The sequence below is a fragment of the Alligator mississippiensis genome, chromosome 10, assembly GCF_030867095.1.
Source record: "Alligator mississippiensis isolate rAllMis1 chromosome 10, rAllMis1, whole genome shotgun sequence".
Taxonomy (NCBI): domain Eukaryota; kingdom Metazoa; phylum Chordata; order Crocodylia; family Alligatoridae; genus Alligator; species Alligator mississippiensis.
Window position 1 is genome coordinate 14,899,355 of NC_081833.1, and position 22,329 is coordinate 14,921,683.

Consider the following 22,329-nt stretch of genomic DNA (forward strand, 5'->3'; position numbering starts at 1 on the left):
GTAGTGAAAGAACAGATTGGGAATTACTTAGAGAAGCTAGAAGTTTTTAAGTAATCTGAGACGGATAGGTAACACACTAGGGAACTGAAGGAATTGGCTGAGGTAATATCAGAGTCATTGGCTATCATCTTTGAGAAATCATGGAGGTCAGATGAGGTCCTAGGTGACTGAAAAAAGACAAATGTAGTGCCCATCTTTAAGAAGGGGAAGGAGGAGGATCCAGGGAATTATAGACCAGTCAGTTTGGCCGTGATAGCTGGAAAAATCATGGAGCAAGTCCTCAAGGAATCTGTTGTGAAGCATCTAGAGAAAAACAAGGTGATCAGGAACACCCAACACGGATTCACCAAGAGCAAGTCGTACCTGATCCACTTGATTTCCTTCTGTGATAAAGTGGCAGGCTCTGCAGATATAGGGGATAGCAGTGGATGTGATATACATTCACTTTAGTAAAGCTTTTGACACTGTCTGCTATAACATTTTCATTAACAAGCTAAGGAAATACAGACTAAATGAAAGAACTGTAAGGTGGATACATGGGTAGATCATTGTGCTCAACAAGTCATCAATGACTCCCTGTCTAGTTGAGAGGAGGTATCAAGTGGGATTCCCCAGGGGTCTGTCTTGGACCCAGTGTTGTTTACCATAATCATGAATGATTTGGATGATAGGGTTGAGCGCATGCTTAGCAAATTTTTGGATGACAAAATTGGGTGAAGTTGCAGACACTCCAGAGGGTGGTGCTAGGGTCCAAAATGACCTGGATAAACTGGAGTAATGGTCCAAAATCAATTGGAGAAAATTCAACAAAGACAAGTGCAAAGTCCTACACTTAAGACAGAACAATTGCATGCACCAAGTATAGACTAGAAAATGTTTGGGTAAAATATGGTACTGCAGAGCAGGATCTGGGATTACAGTGGGATCTGGGATTAAACTGAATATGAACCAATAGTGTACTCTTGTTGCAAAAAAACTCAAGAGCATACTGGGTTGTATTTACAGGAGTTTCTTTTGCAAATTAAGGGAAGTTATTCTTCTGCTCTGTTTGGCACTGGTGAGGCCTTACCTGGAGCAGTATGTCCAGTTTTGGAACCTGAACATCAAGAATGTGGAGAGATCCAAAAGAGTCCAGTGGAAAGCAACAAAAATTATTAGAGGCCTGAGAACTGACTTATGAGGAAAGCCTGAAAGAGCTAGGGTAATTTAGTCTGGAGAAGAAAAAATTCCGGGGGGGGGGGCGGGAATTTGATAACAACTCTTCTTTAAATACTTGAAGGGAGATTATACAGAAGATGGAGATGGGCTTTTCTCTTTGGCCGTAGAGAACAGGACTAGGAACAATGTCCTCAAACTGCAGCAGAGGAAATGTAGTTTTGGGATTAAGAGGAACTTTGTGACTATGAGGGTGATCGAGCACTGGAGCAGGCTACCTAGAGAAGTTGTGGAATCTCCATCCCTGAAAATTTTCAAGAGCAGGTTAGACAGACATTTGGCTAGGATGGTTTAGTCAGGGATGATTCTGCCTTGAGCCAGGGGGCTGGACTGAGTTGACCGTGCCAAGGTCTCTTCCAGACTGACTTTCCTATGATCATTTGTATACCTGAATTTAAAGTGGTGTCTTTGTGTGCTCTCACTGTTAACTTAGTTAACTTCCATGGTCCCCTTGCTAGCTGTAGGGCACCAGAAAACAAAATCTTTTCAGAGGTCCTCTGGAAACTGCTATTTCTGTGGAAGAAAGTTGGTTTCACTTTGGGATTTTTTATAGTGCAGTTAATGAATATAATTCCAGAAAAATGGAGCCAACAATGAAAAGCTGAAGGATGACAGCAAAACTTAAACACATTTTAAACTTTAAGACTAGGGCATTGTCAGCTGGGTGTTTTAGGCCATAGCAGGTGATCAAAAAAGTATTTTCTATTAATCCATATGAGACCATTTATCTTCCTCTATTTGTGCACAAGAGAGCTATTATTTTTATAAAACTGTTACTCTGTTCCTGGATTAGTCATGTAATATGTGACAGCTGATAAAAGAAGCTCCAAACTAGTGATAATGACTCTCCTGTCACTGGCTTGCACCCCAATGCCATTTAGAAGTAAGAAGAGTTGAGTAGAGTTTGCTTTTCCAGATATGTTTTATTCCTTATATCTCATTGATAAGGTAAAGTACATTTTACAGGAATATGATTTGTTTTTTAATTCTGCAGATCCAAGGAGGTGATCCTACTGGAACAGGAACAGGTAAGAATGCATGCCTGTGCATGAGAACACACATATTGGGTCAGTTTATTTTGGGTCTGTTTTTGAGTGCTGCCTTTTAATTCCTAGTGAGCCATGCTTAAAATCCCCTACACAAGTGTTTATGAATTGTACAGTCTAAAATTATGTTCAGCCCTTCAGAGAGACCCTATTTGCCCTTACCTTCCTGTCTGGTTTTCAAAAAGATTAGCAAAGATATACCAGCCTCCCCAGCATGGAAGGAGCTAATGTTGTGAAGTACTTTGAAAATCTATACCACTGTATAAAGGTAGATCTTACACTGATGCATATGAAGAGAAGGAGAGAGAAAATTTTCATGCATCACCTGGTCACAGTTCAGACTTCTGAAATTCATAGAATCATAAAGTAGAGCTGGAAGGGACCTCCAGAGGACATCTAATCCAACCCTCTGCCTGAATCAGGATCATCCCTGTCAAGCCATCCTATACAAATTCATTGTCTAACCTCTTAGCAAAACTACACAGTCAATCCTGAGTTTTGTTATTAAGATGGAAAAATACTGTGTGTTTTGAGTGAGGTTCTCTTCAAATTCAATATTAGAGAGATCTGCTTTTGACTTAATTCCTGCCAAAAAGTTGGTTGTTTGTCCCTCATAAATGTATCCCCTTGCTACATCCAGGGCTCTTGCCTTGTGCCATTTTTTATTCCTAGTCTTTAGGGATCATTTTGTCACCACTGTTTTCTTACCTATTCTTTCTTCCTAGCCTTGGTGTTTTCGACCCAATGCAGACAACCATTTGAGAAATGATAGGTTGATTAGAATAGATGTACATGGCAGCTGCTCCTATTTCTGCAGTGAAGGCTCCTCAGGGCATTGCCCAGTGTATTCTGTATTATGATCCTTACCTGCTGCTATAAATTGTCTCTGCATGCAGCTGCACATATCACTTTGCCTATCCACTCCCAAACATCACTAGGTGCCACAGCTATTAGGCAGGTCCTGTGTTTCCACACTTTTTGTTATACTCCTAATTCATGTGTGCACCACATATTCTTTTGTATACTCAGTCTGCTTATCCAAAGAGAGGTCTGTGTAACTGTCAATCTGGAAATTTTAAGGCTGGCCAAGACCACCACTGCTGATGGGCATAAACTTAATGAGAGATTATGTGATTGTTTGGGTGCAAGTAGTTGGGGAATTTGTTTTGGCTGCCAAAGCCCATCGATGAAACCTTGTTAATATAGATTTCATATTCTTGGACTGTTAAAAGAAAGGTGATCTTATTCTGTTAGAAGACAACTATTAGTTCAGAGTCCCATAAGGTATAATTAGGAACATCTTTAACAAGAGAAATCAAAGAGCTGCTGTTAGGGCTAGAGGTACTTAGCTGGATTAATGGGATAGCCTTTCAACTCTCTGGGCTGGAGTTCATTTAATTGTCGGGGGAAATAAATTAGTTGGGGTCATTCTAGGTTCCACTTCTGGAAACTGGAACCAGCTCAAAATGCAACACAACTGGCAATGTATAGAAAAGCAGTCTACAACTAGCAAAGCAGCTGTGTTGCTGCTCTGGACCCAGTTGCACTGTTGAATGCAAATAATACACATTCAATGCAAATAAATACAGGGTGGGACAATCCCCAGTGTGTTTTCTTTTCTTTTAGAAGATAAATTAGCACAAGGTAGAGAGAGGAGATTTAATTTTTTCCACCCTGTTTTCTTTAATTTCATTTTACTTGAAAATGAATATCCTACAGACCTGCAGCAGCTCTCCTAAAACTGTCAGTTTAGGTTGAACCCAAGTGACTCTGACATATCCCAGTAGCCCTTTAAAAAGGAACTGTCATTTAGGGAGCATCCCAACATTGCAGAAATATGCTTTTCAGTTGAATACGTTTTTCTTTTTTTTTTCTTTTTTTTTAGGTCTGAATTTGTAAAGGCCATAACTTGAGTTGCAATCAATTAATGTTAGAGTAAAGAGGCACTGGGCTCCTACAGGACTCTCAGGCCCTTGTTTTTATGTTGGTTAAAATGAAACAATTTAAACAATTAGGGGGAAGATCTTTGAGATTTGTTCTTGATTACCCAGCAGATTCTGCAAAGCTGAAAGTGGTACAACCCCAGCAGGCTTTTTTCTTGCAGACAGTTTTTTGTCTGCTTGATTCAGCTAGTATTTGCTACTGTCATCTAATTGTTGCATTTTATTTTTTTATACTTCATTAAGCACTCTACCGGCTCTGATCATACTTCCTTGCTTTTTGTGGCACACATGGGGAGAGCAAACAGCTCCAGCTACTCTATCACCACTTCTGACAGTGGAATGTGTGTTGCCTTTTAAGAAATACATTTTTGAAACATTCTGATTGAGACCATCTTGTAGACTCTCTTTCTCAGCAGTGAGCACAATGAGTGTGAATTTTCTTAAAATATAAAGTCAAAACCCTTTCTTCCCCCTCTATAATTAGTTCAGCAGGTCATAAAACAAATGAATCTGAAGTATGAAATAACTGTTTAGATACTTAAAACAGCAAGCTAAAATGTTATAATTAAAATATTCAAAATCCTTTTTAATTTACAGCTGATTAAATTGGGTAGCCATGGATTTTTTCATCTCTGGTATTCAAATGCTGAGCTATTGTATTCTCAGGCCCTGGGCTGCTGAAAACAGCTGCCATCCTGCACTGCTGTTGTTTCTTCTGCTACAGTGTTATTGCATTACACTTATTATTTTAAGCAAAAACTCAGCCCAGCTCTGCTCACAAGATGGCTTAATTCTTTTCTCTGAGTGCCTGTGTAGAAAGGTCAGGATTATTTTCAAACCAGCCCCTTATTTAAAAGTTCAGAATAAGCCGTGTTTTGATTTCAGAGTCCTGGAATAAGTCCACAGAGCAGGAACTTGGTACAAATGGCTAAAAATAACTTATTTGAACTTTCTAGTTATTCTGTAAGCTTGTACTAAAGGGATGATTGGTATAGAAAATAGCTACAGTTCTCATGTGTCTGCGCTGGCACTGTTGTACTACTCTAGTCTTATTTTTCTAGTGGTATCGTGGATACCTGTTGCTACCACAACCAACTCTGGTTAACCAGCAAGCAGTCAGGTAAAAGGGAAATGGCAGATGCTACAAATACAGCCACAGGTGTCCTTAGTAGGCACTAAGCTTGTCTTTCTGGTTGACTGAGATGTTGAAATGCTCCACTAGAATAAAGTTGAAAGTTCAAATGTCTTATTTACAAAGCATAGATCCAAACTGTATGACAGTCGATAGTTGCGATCTGGCTGCGTAATTCATATGGTAGCAGCCCTTCATTGAAGAAGTTTATTATTGTTTGGAAGATTGAGGAGAGGAGGAGCTGCGATAGTGTCAATGGTGTGAGAACCATCTCTACTTTTTTAGATACATTTTTCAACATCGTGCTCTTCAGCATTTCTGAGGGAGTATCTGCTGCATATTGTAGAAGGAAAACAGATCTGCAGCATCTTTATCCTGAGAAAACCGGAAAGAAAAAAATAATTTGGGGCTTTAACAGCAGAAAAGTAGATGAGAAACCGTTGTCTGGCAACTGTATGTAAGTGTATGCAGGTTGGAAAATCTCATATACAGAGGAAAGTTTAAATATAGACGAGGAGACAATTGCAGTGTTTACTGTGTGTGTGTGTGTGTGTGATGTTCACAAGGTGTACAAACAGCTTCAGGTCATTGAAACCAATGCACATGTAGGCAGATCTAACAATTGCATCATAATCAAAGGATATCATATAAGCTGTTACGCTGTAAGTAGTTTTTGTATGATTCTGTAACAATACAAGCGTAGCAAAACCACACTCATTTAACTTTGTCAAGGGTTTAGCTAAGTTGTATTGATTACACACTCATGCCCACGTGAGACTGAGTGAGTGAGAGTGAGGAGGAGGAGGGGACATACCGATGTAAGACTGAGAGAGGGAGAGAGAAAATAGTGGAGAAGACTGTCTTAAGAGCTTCTGGCCATCCTTCTTCAAATTAGCTTAAGGACTGAGTTTTGGATGATTAAAACATGACAGCTGTTCTTGTATGCATTTTTTTTATGTCCACAGATATATAAATACACACTTACTGTAGCTGCAGAAATTCTGTGGATTCCCAAGAGTTTGGTTGCTCAGAGTTGTTTTTGAGGATTTTCTTGTCATTTTGTCAACTCTGAATTTACAGTTCAAAACTTGACCAACAGGATATATATTTGAAGTCTCAGAAAGCAGAAATCATTTGCTCTGAATTTTAAATAGGATCATAATTTTCTGAAAGCGAATTGTTCAACTCTTTCTTTATATTGGCCTCAACTTGCACCTCCCCTTTCACCTTGTCAAGTATGTAGCTCAGTGATGCCAGTTTTTAACGTATGCCCACAGGCAGCCAAAGGAACATAAAATTATTGTGATTTTTTTTTTCAATGTAAGTAGTTTTAATGTCGTTATAATTTAAAGAACTGCTTAGTTTTTAGGTAAAATGTCCCAACAATCAGAGCGGATGAACTTGATTAACAGATTTCACAGAAATTCTAAATTGTACTCTATTTTGTAGTTCTTGCCAAATTACACTATGTTTATAAAGTCAGGAACACCAGTGACTAGCACTCAAATAAAGAAACTACTTCTGCTACTGATAAAACATGGCACCATTTGAGTATTGTCAATTTTAATTGAAGTTAGGTGCCCAACCAGTATTTATACCTTTGGAAATGTCTTGCCTGATTTCTGAAGCATTGACATTGTATGCCTTTCAGGATTTGTGTGTGACAGTAACTGATAAGCAGATTAGGAAAAATTCATCTTTCAAAATAAACAACATACTCATGCCTCCACTTTCCCTCCCTCAGTGATCTAGAAGTTAACAAACGTGGTCCGTAGTCAGTGTGGGATTTGTGCTTGAGAGTCACAGTAACACTAGGGGTGTGCAAAGCGGGCCATATTCGATTTGGATTTGACCTGATTCGGGGACAGTGATTTGATTCGTTGATTCGGATCACTGTCCTGATTCGATTTGGCCAAATCCGAATCTGAACATTCGATGCTGATTCAGAGAATCAGCAACTCGGCCATAGACACAGCTTTAAGTGGTTTCTTTTCTACATACCTCAAGGTACCAGGCGCAGTTTGTGAATGCTGAGATGCTGGGGCAGATGGAGCGCCCCATAGGAGCGTGTGGGGGGGGGGGTCCACCAATGCACTCCACAGCAGACCCATGAGTGGACCAGAAGTGCTGCTTATCTCTTTCCAGGTCCACTGTGGAGCACGCAGGGGGCCCCCTGTGCTCCTGTGGGACACTTCATCCACCTCAGCATTCACGAGCCGCCTGGTACTTTGAGGTATGTAGAAAAAACATTTAAAGCTGTATCTATGTCTGAATCGTCAAATCTCTCCGAATTGATTCGGCAGGTTCCGATTCGCTTTGGAGAGATTAAAGGGTCTCCTGATTCAATTCGTATTCAGAGATTCGGGCACCGAATCGGTCCAAATCACCACGGGAGCTTCGCACAGCCCTAGCTAACACCTTCCACTGCGAATGTTGGGTTTTCAGCCCCACAGCTCAGACCTTTGGACTGCTAGCTCATGCAGTCCTGATGATCCTAACTTTTGAGTCAAAGGCCAAAAAATGAGTACTCCAGTGAAATTCACAGAACTTCAAGTATTGATTTGAAATATGTTAGTCTCTATAGCACTTTGTTTTGGCCTCTGGCTGTTCAGCTTTAGTTGAAGATAAGGCTTGAAACTACTTGAACTTTTTCAGTTTTGTCTTTGAATTATCAGTCAGCTAAATCTTAAGCTTCTTTATATGCTCAGCTTCATCTGTCAGCATTTTTTTCTTAAGAATTTTTGTCAAGAAGTGATAAAAATCAGAAGCCTGTTTAGATAAAACTATGAGGTCAATTAGGGGGAAAAAATCAAAGAGAAGAAAAGATGTTATTAAAAGTGTGTTTGAAAATATTCTGACTGATGGGGGAAAAAATTCAGGAGAGGGTCTGAAAATCACGAGATCTGAGAATTCACGAGAGAAAGTAACTGTATTTTGAAGGAACTTAAGTTGGACATCAAGGAAAATTTAATTCGTGGTGCAGAGCATGGTGGCATTACTGTTCAAAATGTCCTCTCCCAGTACTGGTCAAAGCATAAGAATCCTTGAAGCCATTTCAAATGTAGGAGGCTTTATGTTGACAGTTGCTGACAGAGGCAGGAAGGAAGGATTTTCCAGCTGTGAACCTACGGTTTGAAGAGCAAAGAGCAAGATGTGACTGTTGGGTTTTGGTGAACACCAAGGCCTCACCAATTGAGAGACTGGGGGGGTAAACATTTGCTACAGGTGTTGTAGATAACAAATGAAGAGAAGGCAAAGCTTTGCAATTTCGTCACTAGAAATAGAATGAACAATTTAATGATTGTCCCTGATCTGTTTTGGACAGGATGTTGCACATTACTTTGGCATTTTATGGCCTGTTAATCTTAGCAATGTGAGTTATACATGCTCTGTGCTCTGCAGTAAACTTCATCTCTGCCTCTTGGTGGGTAGGTCCTGAATTACCAGAAAGGACTGAGAAAAGTTGAATATAGCATGTTTCCTCTTGAACACCTGAAATGTTTGGGGGGGGGGAGGGTGTTTGTGTGGTTTTTAAATCAGGAACTAAAATATAGAATAGGTAGCCGCAAACAGTAGATAATTAAAATGACTAAAACTACACATGATCAAAATTACTTTGTAATAACTATGTAATAGGTAGTGTGTTTGATGTGTTTAATTGTTTTTCTTCATGGCATCTGACTTCTCTCTTATAATTTTGTATGATGATTTATTACCATTGCTTAAAATGTCAAATAGAACATTTGACAATCCAACCACACCATATATTTACAGTACTTCCTTTAGAAATACCCAGAAGCCCTTGCATACACTGCTGATGAAATGCTTGGCTTTCCCAGAGGTTAGCTAAGTCCTGGGGCCCATAGTTGGTGTGAACTGTATCCCAACAACCCTCTCCTCCTCTGTATCCTACTCCTAACCTGGAAGCCCCCCTCACTAACAATAACAAGAATTCTTTCTTTGGTTTCTAGCCTCAGCTAATCTTGGAACTTTTTAAGGCTGGAACTGTGCAATGCCCAGAATTGTTTGTTTCATAGTATTAAATTATTTCAGTTATTTAAGTGAGGTAGATGGAGTTTTCATATTCTCTCAAGGAAAGGGCAGTTCCAACTTTGCTGACTGACAGCTGTGATACAGTAATTGAAAGAGGCCCAACAGGGAAGGAAGATAAATATACTGTGTGCAACACCTTGAATAAAAGGAATCAAAGAACAACCGGTGTTCAAACTCCAGAATGCTTTGTGCCGTGTCTCCAATGACAGATGGGCTGCTGCAGCCACTGACTACATAGTGCTGGAGCTTTGTCGGATCAACCTAGAAGTCGGCTATGTCCCTGTTTATCCCAGGATGATGCTTTTCAGTATGTCCCACAGAGCGGGTTGCATCTGTCTTAGGCTGTGTTTTGATATCCCTGGTATGAGCTTTCATCGGAGTATCTGAGATTTAGTTTCACCCTGAAAATAACAAGGACCTACAGTTTTAAATATTAAACCCACGTATTCATTTTGCTGAACTAATGGCAGGCCATAATCTCTGATAAACTATAGCTTTCTCTTGACCAGGAACAATTTTGTGTCATATAAACCTAATATTCTCCCTTCCTGCCCTTCAGATGCTTTCTCCTAATGAAAATGGAAGGAGAACGGATTAGTCTTGCCTCCCACCTCCCAACTAACACCATTGGCTTTATGATGCACAGCTTGTCAATCAGAGAGGAGTTAAGCTAGGAGTGGTGCTATCTTGCACCTTTCTCTGCTACCTAGGTGTAACTGTTACAGTTGTTCCTGTGAAGGAAAGTTACTAACTCCCCTGTCTGCCCCTTGGACCCAAGCATAGTATACAGTAGGGCTGTGCGAAGCTTCGCTAGCTGATTCGATTGGAAGGAGATTCGGCCTGTTTCGGGAGATATCCAGGGTTCAAAAAAACACGTGGGGGGAAAAAAATGGAGCAGCGCACACATGGGCAGTGTGCCCTTGCAGCACAAAGAACACCTGACTGTGCAGTATGTGGCACTGCACACATGTTTGCAGCACCACATACTGCATGGCTGTGTTCGTCTGAACGTGCCCTAAGTGTTCATAAAGGACTTACTACTCCAGTGCCCTTGGTGGTTCTTCAGTGCATCTTTCTTCTTCCCACTGATGTTAAATAAAACTGATTTCATTATAGCATGTTATAAAATGAAAGGCTTTTATCTACCTCTCCCTATATTTTCCACACCCTCTTATTTTCCTTTAACTGCCTTATCTTCCACAGGTTTGTATGTAACTTTGATTACCCCTCCCCTGTCTACCAAACTGTTCCTGGGGTTTGATTCTGTCCCTAAACTTTTTTTTTTTTAATTGAATCAGTGCAGGAAGAAGGGGTGGAGAGTTGTGGGGGAAGAGGGAACCTACACTAAGCAGAGAGTTGACTTTGTAAAGCAGAAGTTCCAGAAATTTCATGAAGTTGATTCTATGTGGAACATGCTCATATGCTTCAAGGATAAGTGGCAGCATAAGATCCTGAGATAAATTTAATTGAAAATTGTCCCCAGTTAGAATTGGCCTATGGAGCTATCTGGGGGGTCTCTAGGGAGAAATGAAAGGTCAGCACTAGCAACAGAGTGTGTTCTAGATGGGGAGACGGGGATAAACCAATTCACATGTGCAGAGAGCTTTGCTGAAGTTCAGAGCATTGATGATTGCATAAGGCCTGACTGTAAAAAGCTGTACTTATGTGAGTATGGCTGTTGGAAGCAATGGAGTTCCTGGCGTAAGTGCTGGTGACATGAGGAAGGTTTGTATAATCTGATCAGAGCAGTTTAGTCTATATAGAGTTTCAGTGCTTTATACTCCACTCAGCCATATCTTGATGGTTGTTTATAATGTAAACTCCCTTTTTGATTTCTTCTGGCATCTTTAAGGCATATCAGTATTCCTTTGATTCTTGGTGCTTCTTAGTAAAAACAGATGCATCTCCTAAAGCTAAAAATTTCTGTAGAGAAGGCTCTTTGGAACGTTTCTGTGAGAGCAAGTTGTTTGACTTACGCAATGTCAGTTGTTATATAAAAATAAATGGGAGACCATGAAAGAAAATTCCTTCCCCTCCACTGTTGTCTCTGTTCATAATAGAAGGGGCTTGGACTGGGGTCAGGGGCTTTTTCCATTCCCTGTGAGTTAGCATATGTAAACAATCAGTGCTGCATCTGGTGCTGCTTTTGATATGAAGGCTTTCAAACAAAAAGAACCTTTTCTAAAAAAGAAAAAAGAAAGAAAAGCTTCCTGCTTTAACTGGACTCCTTTTGGCTTTCTATTAAAACTGTCTAAGCTAAATGTGGGAGATATGGTAAGCCTGTGTGTATTGTATATTCTTTTGCATGTATGTGTATAATATATATTCCTGTCTGTCAGCTCAGCAGTGATGATGGGCCCAAACAACATCTTTCTGCTTATTTGATTTCCATAGTCTCACACATACCAGACATTCAACCAAAAATGCTTGGTTTGTGCTGACAGCACCCAGGATTACAGGGCTCATCTTATAAAATGATTTGAGATCAGTCAGGTACATTCATTCCAGGATGGCCATGGACTATATATCATACACACTCAGATATACAATTACGTGTGTATAATTATATAATGTGCTGAGTCCTTCACTGTCCCCATGCAGAAACCTGTATAGACCAGAGCTCAGCTATGCTTTGTGGCTTCTCCACTCTGCTATCCTCTAAGCTCCACAGTTGGGCTTGTTTTATAAATGTTTTTAGAAAAAGCTTGTAAACCAAGCTGATAGTACTGTTACTCTGTAAAATTTCATACATCTTCAAGCTTAACAGCTCCATCCAGCAGGGACACTCACTGATTTGATTTTTTTTCTTCTTTTTTTTTTTGCATGCAGTACTGATGCGTCTGTATTGCTGCTGGGTCTCTTGTTAGCATTTCATTAATGCAGTTGGGATTTAGTAATAACTTGGATTGGCCAGTGACCAGTGCTGCTAACAGTTAATGTCCTGGAAAAGCTCAGCATTAAGAATAAAATTGAAATATAACACTGGTGGGAGGTGGTTCTCAGTGGCTCATCAAAGCTGACAAAGCTGTACTGCCAAGAGATCCAGGTATAAAATGCTGTATGGTTTAGTACCTGTTTATCAGGCCAAGCTCATTTCCCTCAGTTTTGCACTTAACATTTCAGGAGTCAGTTGGAAATGAGTCTGTTGCTTCTCCCAAAGCTGCGATAACATATTTTGTTTAACGAATAAGCACCCGCACAGGCAATATTCAGACTAATCAGCTGAATCATGGTCATTCCTTTTAATGATTAATTATTTGAAAATGAATTTCATATTCATGATGTAACTGTTCCTGCTGTTCATAATAATTAAGTGGTAAGGCATTGTAAATAAGTCTCTCAGCATTGAGAATATTGTCAGTTCCTATGCAGATGGAACAGCTAATCTTGTATTTCTAGTTTTCAAGGGTGGATGAAGAAAGGGTGAATGGGAAAAAAAACAAAACAAGTTTAATGCCCAACCCAATTTGGAGAAAAATCAAAGGAACTATATACAGGGCTTTATGTTTTTAAAGCAGGTCTAGTATATTTCAGCTGCAGCAACTTGCATGTGATCAGGAAACCAAATGAGCTAAATTTCTGTCTTCCAGCCCTTTCATAAAGTGAAAATGGCACAGAGGAGCCAGATTCAGGCCTAAATGTCCATCAGAGAATCCCTGTGGTACATAGCAATTCCCATGGTACAAAGCCAGCAGAACCCCTCTACTCATCCAACCACCACCATCCCCATGCAGAGACTGGGATAGGTCAGAGTTCAGCTCTGCTTTGTGGTTCCTCCACTGGTATACAGTTCACTATGTTGTAAAGTCCCCGGTCCTGCAGAATTCAGCAACTGTGCAAGTGAACACCATAACTTTTATCTAGTACCTTTCTTCTCCCTGCTAACATAGCAGCTCCATTGAAAATTAAGCCTATGATATTTCAAGCTAATAGAGTCTCTCTTAATGTAGGGCCTACCCTCTGTGTGTTTAGTGTCCTCCCATGCTAATGCAAAGAAGCACTTACCTCTCCTCACATGGTAGAATGAAGCAAAATACTTCAGGAGTCCGGAAGCATCAGATGTTATCATTTGCTTTATTCTTCTAAGTGACGAGAAGAAAGCTATGACAGTGAGCCATCGTTTTTGTGAATCAAAGCCCTCCCACTTCCTTACAAGTGCTTTGCAATTTCTGAGCCAAAAAAAGATTGATTTAAAATTGCAACTGTCATGGGTGATGATTCCCAGCCCACACCTGGCTTTTAGAGCATTATACTTTCAGAAATCTTCTAGGTACTTGAGGTGCATCTCTGCAGTTCCTTGTAAAGGGGTTGTACATGAGCCTATATAGCATTTATACATTCCATAAACATAATCTCTTAGGAGAAGGAAAAACTGTCCTATCCACCCAAGAATGAGCCAACTCAAATATAAAATGCAGCCTGCAAATATATTTATCTTTATACTTGCTAGTGCCTTATTACTCCAGTTGTCAATTTGCATCTCTTCACCTTGTCACCATCAGCACTAGTTCTGGTCATGATCTTGAATAGCTAGTTATGCTTCACCTACAGCTGCCATCCCAAATACATATTGAAATGATAAATGCAGTTTAATTTATCCCTGTGAGTAGCATGCAGTCTTTGCCATTTCACCTCCTCCTCTTCATAGAAGAGACTATCTTTTTCAGGTTTGCAGCAAAGCTGTTATTAAAGATGTGGCTTCTACCTACCATTAACTTCGGATGTTGAGGAAGGTTTTAACCATCCGAATGGGTTCCTCAGATTTCGTTTTTATAAAGTTGTGCAAAGTGTATTTGTGGGAGAGGGAATTCTGGGTTCTGGTCCCCACTTTTGAACTGCCTATGAGGTTTTCATTAAAAAGCTATTGGATAAATGGTATTAGAGCACTAGTAACAGGAACTAGAGGCCTGGAAGTTCATTCCTACCGCAAGAGATCCTGAATTATAATGCTGTCAGTGGGTGCATCAACACGTGCACTTTACTGTGGAGTTGACTAATTAGCTCTGCTGTAAAGCATCACTGTCTATGCATGCACCAGTATTAGGGCTCAGTAAATTAATTAACTCTGCCATAGGATAGTACTGTTGGGGACAGTATTATCTTACACTGGAGTAATGACGTGTGCTGAAACACACATGTAGATGGTGACAGGAGCTGGCTGGGGCAGGTGGGTGCTAAAGTGCAGGGCATACCTGCCAGCTAGCCCTGCATTTTAGCAACCTTGTGTCCCAGCCAGCCCCTCCACCACCCGATGCTGCCACCTGGAGCCTGGGGCTGACCCCCCAGTTCCCCTGCTTGCCTGAGGCTGCTCCACCCCAGTTCAAACTGCTGCAGTCCCAGGCACGGGTACAGATACTGCACCTGGGAGTAGGTAACTCTGGTACATACTGTACTGGAGTTTATAATGTCGCCTTAATGACATGTGTAGATGCACCCAGAATGTATTAAGCAATCTCTAAGCCAAGGGTGGGCAATAATTTTGGCTGGAGGGCCATTTAACAACTGGTAAGCTGTTGAGGGCTGCAAGGGTAGCCCTGCCTCCTGATCGCCATCTTGGGACAGGAAGTCTCCCCAACCCTGTCCTTTGACACTGGAAGTCCCTCCCCTAGCCCCCAGAAATACTCCCGGGGGGGGGTGCCATCTTGGAACCAGAAAAAAACCAAATCGTATACTAAAAATCAAACATCTACTATAACATTTTAATTTTATTTCAAACAGTATTTTTGTCCTGATTTACATGTGTTTGCATAGTGTATATAAAGGCAATAGCATAATAGCTCAACATAAAGCCTTACTTTTATATATCATGGGGGAACGGGGTGTATGGGATTTGTGAGGGGGTGTAGGTGTGTTTGTGGGTGCTCACCCACAAACCCCCACACCCACCCCCCATCCTGCAGGCAGGAGCTCCCCTCTCCCCTCACCACTTGTCCAGTCACTTGCTATCTCACTTGGTGCCTCTCAGTGGGGCACCCAGCTGGAGTGCTGGGAGCCCCACAGAGATGGAGACACAGCTCACCCAGGAGCTGAAGTTTAGGCAGTTAAATAGATTTTTGTGACAAAACATAGGGGCCAAAGTGGATAGGCAGAAGTTTTGGGGATTGCTTGCATGGACTTAAGCTGCACCTTAAGTGAAACTTAAGTTCCTATGTCCTTATTTGAATCTAACCCTGTGCTTCATTTCCCCTTCTGTACAGTGAAGATGACCACATCGCCATACCTCTTAGCAGTGAGGCAGTTAGGTACTCAGATACACTGGTACATGAGTAATAGGAGTACCTTGGGTGGGTAGATGGGGACACCCTGAATGCCTTTTCCAAGTGTATACAGTGAGCCAGTGGCAGAGTTAGACATAAAACAGTGTCATAACTCCCCAATCCTTTGCTTTAACCATTAGACCTCATTAGGCCTCTTGTGTGTGTGGTACTAGAATGGGTCTCTTTGTAGTGGATCTCTGTTTTTCTTCAGAAAGAGAGAGAGAAAGAGAGGCTAGTTTTCCCTAAGAGTGTTTTATTTTCTGTCCTTTTACCTGCCTGCCTTTGTTGCTGCTTCAGGCAGACGGTGAAAGGTTGGAACTATTCCAGAGGTTAACAGGAGTTGCTGAAGAGTGCATCCTTGCTATTTTTAAATTAAGCAGAATAGTTCCTTTTTTTGGTTAGTTGGTTGGTTGGTTTTTTAAAGGAGAAAGTAAAATCATTCCACATACTATACTGCTAGCCAGGTCTCTTTTCAGCACCCCGTCTCTACTGTGAAGCTGTCTGTTTGTATCTTAACATGTGGCCCTCGCCCATCTTCTGTTCTCCCTCCAGCTGCTTACAAACATGGAAGCAGCCCCTATGTCCAGTATGGCCATATAGACTGGCCAAGAAAGAAGGGACCAGTAGCTTTTTAGCAGTACCTCCTAGATGCCTGTCTTGATGGCTGCTTGCCTGTTTCTATTTTTTCTGTGGTAGGTGTTCCTTCTACTACAGCCACCCTTAATGGCCTGTTGTTACAATATACACCTCATACAAGATAATTTTCAGGCATCAGAAAGACAAGCAGGTAACTACTGCACACACTTACAGATTCTCCCTACCTAACCGTATTTCAGCTCCCAGACCATTCTCGTTATTTCTTTCCAACATACATCTCAACCCCCAGGTAGCCCCCTAGAGGGCAAGTATCCTAGTTTGCTAGCGAGTTTCCTCTTCCCTTCTACATGCTATCTTAGGTAAAGTTGGCCACATCTGTTTTGGCCTTGAGTGTCAAGACTGGCCATTGTGGTATCTTCTTCTTGATCCTTTCATTCCTTTTGTATAATGGTGAGAAACTTCCATATAAAATCATATGGATGTGGCTTAGTTGATCTTAAAATATTCAGTAGCTAGCAATCAGGGATGTAATCAGAACTATTCCTGATTACAGGAACTCCCTATGGTGTTATTCTCATTGCCTTCTCTTGTCAAATTGTGGAGCTGGTAACATTCAACTTTATTAGCAGGTCTTTTGAACAAGACTAATTGGGTCCTTAAGTGAGTCAATTTCTCGAGATTTCACATTTACTTAGTTCCACATGCAACTTCATTTACAGCTGTCTACCTGTAATTCACAGGTTTTAGACAATGTTATAAAGTCATTTTAATAGGCTTGCAGTCTTCTCTGTGGGGTTTTGAGAGCAGGTCATTTCCCTCTTCCTCAGCAGGTACTCACTGCTCTTCTGTCCATTGGGTATCGGAAATTGCTTTCCTGTGTTACATGGCTATGTAGCCGTTAAGTATTGCAGACCCTTTACTGTTCTACTGCTTCGCTAGTGATACTGTTACTCCAGAGGATTTTCAAACAAGTTCTGCAAATGTAGCAGCCTCTTTGACTGTTCCAGTATTTTTGTGTTTGCTTTCCTTTTAATACCATGGTAAGGTGAAATATTTTTTGCAGTTTTCCAAACAAGATTATGGAGTTGAACTTAAAACTATGGAAATGACTCATCCATCTCAGCATTTTTTTTTCTTGTTAGGGGTGATCCTGGAGGAAAGTGAAAATGTCAGATGTGTTGTAAATAATGTAAAGAAATGACAGCCAGAAAGAGAGAGAGAGGTCTTGCAAACCCTCCTTCCATCCAGAGCTGGTGGATATCTGGTCTAGAGTGTCTAATTACTGGCTGTTGATTTGGATAAATAGGGTGTGTCTACAGGTCACCCTACAGTGACATAGTGATGTACTGCATTGCTGTACAGTGTGCTACAGCGATGTAGTAATCACATGTATCTACATGAGAGAGCCAGCTACATCGCCATAATGGCATGCTCCCTCGGTATAGCATGCTGCTACATTGCCATAGTGGCAAAATCTAACAATGTGCCATGTGCACAGCGCAGTAACCACCTGTACTTCGCCATGCTTTAGTTTTTCCAAAAGGAAGTACTAAAGCATGGCACCATAGCAACATCACCATACGGTGACTAAGCCAGGTTATCTAACTAGGAGCTCAGCTGTTGAGCTCTTAGTTCAATACAGGGCTTGTGTACTTAGTTGATACCATATATATTTAGTGCAATAATGAAAAATATCCAAATCTCATCCTTTATTTTACTCATGGCATTACCCACATGCCCAGAGTGCAGTTAAACTGGTAATTTTCTGCTCTGTGCATTTACTTCTGTCAGGAAGGTAGATTAAGATTTAATGTCTCAAGGAGGTTATGATGTGATGGGCAACAAAAAATTTAATCCATGACAGTCAAAGTATATAAGGCAGCTGGCAAACAGTCACATCTGTCACAGCTGATAATAGCGGTATAGGGGCAGAGTATTGTGTTGCCAGTTGCAAACATGATTTCAGGTAATGCTCAGGTATCAGCCTGCTGGTGGGAAAGGAACACACACATTTTATGTACGGAGATATCAGAAGCCGTACGTTTAGTGGCCATGCCACCAAAAAAGTGTGGGATGCCAGGAAGGAATACAAAGGGTAGGTGGAATCTAATGAAGAAAACACATGAGATTTTTTTCCCCCTTTTATTTTTAGGAGGAGAGTCTTATTGGGGGAAACCTTTTAAAGATGAATTCAAGCCAAATCTGTCACATACAGGACGTGGTGTTCTCAGCATGGCCAATTCAGGACCTAACACCAATAAATCACAATTGTAAGTGGTCTTTTGCCAATCTTTCTGTCCTGTTGTATGAAGTTAATAAAATAAATGGTATCTGATTAACAACTCTCTGATGCACCAAAATGAAACATTCTCCCCGTGCTGTGTGCTGAAAACTATGAAGACATCTCCAACCCATTTCCAAAGCTAGTAGAAGGTGCCAAGAAAATCTGGAACTTCTTGGAATTAACATTAATTTGCCTTCTGTATTTTTGTTGGTTTTCTGTCTCCTCTCCCTGTTCTCCTTAAATGGGCCTTACCACTAAAGTGCCACTGTCATTTTACTTTAGCCCAAGATGGTAATTTAAGTTAAAAAAAAACCAGAAAGAAAAAACTGTGGTAAAATATATGCCTATACCATTTTTCAAACAAGGAAGTGTTTTTAAATAAATCTATCTTCTCCAGTGAAGGAAATCCAAGCCCTTCTGTGACACTGGAAGTGAAACTTAACTAAATTGATTTTCATTCTCTGAGCAGAGAAAAATGCACAAAGCAAACATAAAGCATAATAGCAACAACTGACTTTCTAAATATTTTTAATTTATAACAGCCTACTATGTTGAGTATTGTATCAAAGGGACTAGTTCACAGCACAGAATTTTTTTCACTTTTCCTCTTTAACCCCTTTAAAGGTATATTTTGGTTAATCTCTCTGTGTCATTTTAACAGATTAAACTTCTTTCTTTTATTGGGAAGCTATTTAAGTAGCAGGTTGTTATAAATTATGCACAATTATAAAATTCTTCATATTGATTACTGAAAACTTTTTCAGGGTATCTTTCCAACACGTCATCCCCACTGTAAAGACCATCAGGTGTCATGCACAGTTGCTAATATGTAAAATTACTGTCCATTATTGTTTTCTGATTTTAAATGTCAGTCTTATGACCACAAGCACTCATACTGCACATAGCTAAATTTATTAACACAATGAGTAAACTAACATGAAGAGGGTCAGTATACCTACACCTAAGGCTTTGATGACTAATCTTAGCCAGCATGAAAAGTTCTGAGAGTGATGACCCTGCTCCCAAATTCAAAGCTGCTCCATTGTACTTTTCTTTGGAAAGAGATTCTCGTAGGGTTCAGACACGCACAGCCCTGAAGCACTGCAAAGCTTGTAAGCATAAGCAGTAGTCCCATTGTCTTTAAAGGGATTAGTCATATGCTTGAAGCGAAGCAATTACGGCATTTGCTGCACAGAGACAGAAACATTTGGCACCTTGCAGGATCTAGTCTTTATAGAGGTTATCTTGGTTTTGAACTTTGTTACTGGATGCCTGATGCAAAGTTAATAAGTGGGTGATAAAAACTTTAAAAAAAAAATTATAGGCATCAGTTTGGAACTGTTGGCAAGTGTTGCTGCTCTCGTATTCTTCTGTGACTTGCTGCTGTTGAGTTGCAACATCTGCTTTTATAAATGAGCTTATATTTTTCCCTGTAATTGCAAATTAAATTCCTTGATAGCATGAAGTTCTTGAGAGGTTCCAGCTGCTTGTTTTTATAAAACTTCCTAGACAGTGCTCAGACTTTTCTGGAAGCAGTTGTTAACTTGGAAACTGTATAAGAAGCTTGCCATAATAGTGATAGAAAGGAAGAGAATTAGGTGGACTTGTTGTGCAAGGTGAAAACAGATCATTTTATGTGCAGTTGACGCCAAGCAGGACTTGAGTAAATCTCTATGCTTCATCCCAAGACCCCTCAAAATGAGCTTGCCTCACTCCCTGCTTTGTTTTACTTTGACTATTCTGAAGAATAATTAGATTTCCGCATTCCAGACAGCATATGTTAGGTCTCAGATTTTTGGTGTAATGTTATATAATGCAGTGGTTCTCAACCTTTTTTGTACCAGGACCCATTTGCAAACATCAGTAGCCAGTGCCAACCCAGTGCCCCTCACTCCTGACTGCTGCCCCCAGGCCCCAGCCCCCCCAGTGTGTGGGGTAGGGGGCCCCCAAGCAGCCCCTCACAGACTGGAACTCTGCCAGCTTGCAAGGGAAAAGCCACGGCTTCCCACATTTTTCTCCTTTAAAGGAGAATCCATTTTTAAATTTTGTTGATCCATTTTTAAAGTTTGTTCATGACCCTTTCATATATTTTTGCAACCCACTTTTGGGTCTCAACCCACAGGTTGTGAAACACTAATCTAATGGACCATGTGATTGTCTGATTATTGGACCTATGAGAATGAAATGGTGCAGAGGCCACACTGAGGAGGATGCAATTAAAGGATATTTTTCGAAGTTCTCATTAAACAAGGGCTCCTCCTACCTTTTCTTGGGGTAGGAGCAACTACTTAATAAAGCAATGTCTCACAGATGGCTTCCCCTCCATTTCAGTTTCATAGTAGTTTCATAGTTTCACAGTAGATAGGGTCAGAAGGGACCTGAGCAGATCAAGTCCAACCCCCTGCCATGGCAAGAAAAAGTACTGGCGTCAAACGACCCCAGCAAGGTGTTCATCCAGCCTCCTCTTAAAGACCCCCAGGGTAGGAGCCAGCACCACTTCTCTTGGAAGTTGGTTCCAGATCCTAGCCACCCTGACAGTGAAGTAGCGCCTCCTGATGTCTAGTCTGAATCTACCCTCTGTCAGCTTGTGACCGTTATTTCTAGTCACTCCTGGTAGTGCTCAGGAAAACAGGGACTCCCCCAATACCTGCTGGTCCCCCCTGACTAGTTTGTAACAGGCCATTAGATCCCCCCTCAGCCTTCTCTTGTGGAGGCTGAACAGGTTCAGGTCCCATAGCCTCTCCTCGTAGGGCCTGCCCTGCCCTGATCATGCGGGTGGCCCTCCTCTCGACCTGCTCCATGTTGTCCACATCCCTCCTGAAGTGCGGCGCCCAGAACTGGACGCAGTACTCCAACTGTGGCCTGACCAGTGCTGCATAGAGGAGGAGGATCACCTCCTTGGACCTGCTTGAGATGCACCTGTGGATGCATGACAAGGTATGGTTGGCCTTCCTGACCGTGTCCCCACACTGCCGGCCCATGTTCATTTTGGCATCAATAATGATTCCAAGGTCCTTTTCTGTCTCTGCACTGACGAGAAGGGAGTTCCCCAGCCTGTAGGTATGCTGCTGGTTCTTCCTCCCCAGGTGTAGCACCTTGTACTTGTCAGTGTTGAAACCCATCCTGTTCTCATCTGCCCACCCCTGTAACCTGTCTAGGTCCAATTCCAGCCTATTCCCCCCTTCTAGCGTACCCACTCCCCCCCCACCCCCCCCCAACTTAGTGTCATCTGCAAATTTCAACAGGGTGCTTTTCACCCCCATGTCCAAGTCGCTGGTGAAGATGTTGAACAACACAGGCCTGAGGACTGAGTCCTGGGGGACCCCGCTGCCCACATCCCTCCAGGTCGAATAAGACCCGTCCACCACCACTCTCTGGGTGCGGCCCTCCAGCCAGTTAGCGACACGTTTGACTGTGTAGGTGTCGATGCCGCAGTCCCCTAGTTTTTTAATAAGAATGGGGTGAGAGACAGTGTCAAAGGCCTTCCTGAAGTCCAGAAAGACTATGTCCACTGCTATCCCTGCGTCTAAGGATTTTGTGACCTGGACATAGAAGGCCACCAGGTTGGTCTGACAGGACCCGCCTCTAATGAACCCATGTTGGTTGCCCCAAAGCATAATCTCCCCTGCTGGTACCTCATGGACATGTGCCAGGATAATTAGGCAAGGTCACATTTGCAGTCACATAACTTCCAAAGACAACTGCAACAGTTGCTTACATGGAGCGGTGCTGTGAAGAGAATGTTGAGGTATTTTTAGCTGTCTTAATGCAGTGCAGCAGATGGAAGCAGGGAGGAGAGCCA

At 41.5% G+C, this 22,329-nt stretch overlaps 1 protein-coding gene across 1 annotated transcript in view; it reads left to right on the forward strand.

Annotated features, from left to right (window-relative positions):
• PPIL2 (peptidylprolyl isomerase like 2) overlaps positions 1-22,329 on the forward strand; it is a 135,570-nt gene that overhangs the window by 91,476 nt on the left and 21,765 nt on the right. Inside the window, exons 14-15 of the mRNA XM_019486583.2 lie at positions 2,210-2,243; positions 18,396-18,513. Of these exons, the coding sequence (XP_019342128.1) occupies positions 2,210-2,243; positions 18,396-18,513 (152 nt within the window). The remainder of the gene's footprint in view (positions 1-2,209; positions 2,244-18,395; positions 18,514-22,329) is intronic.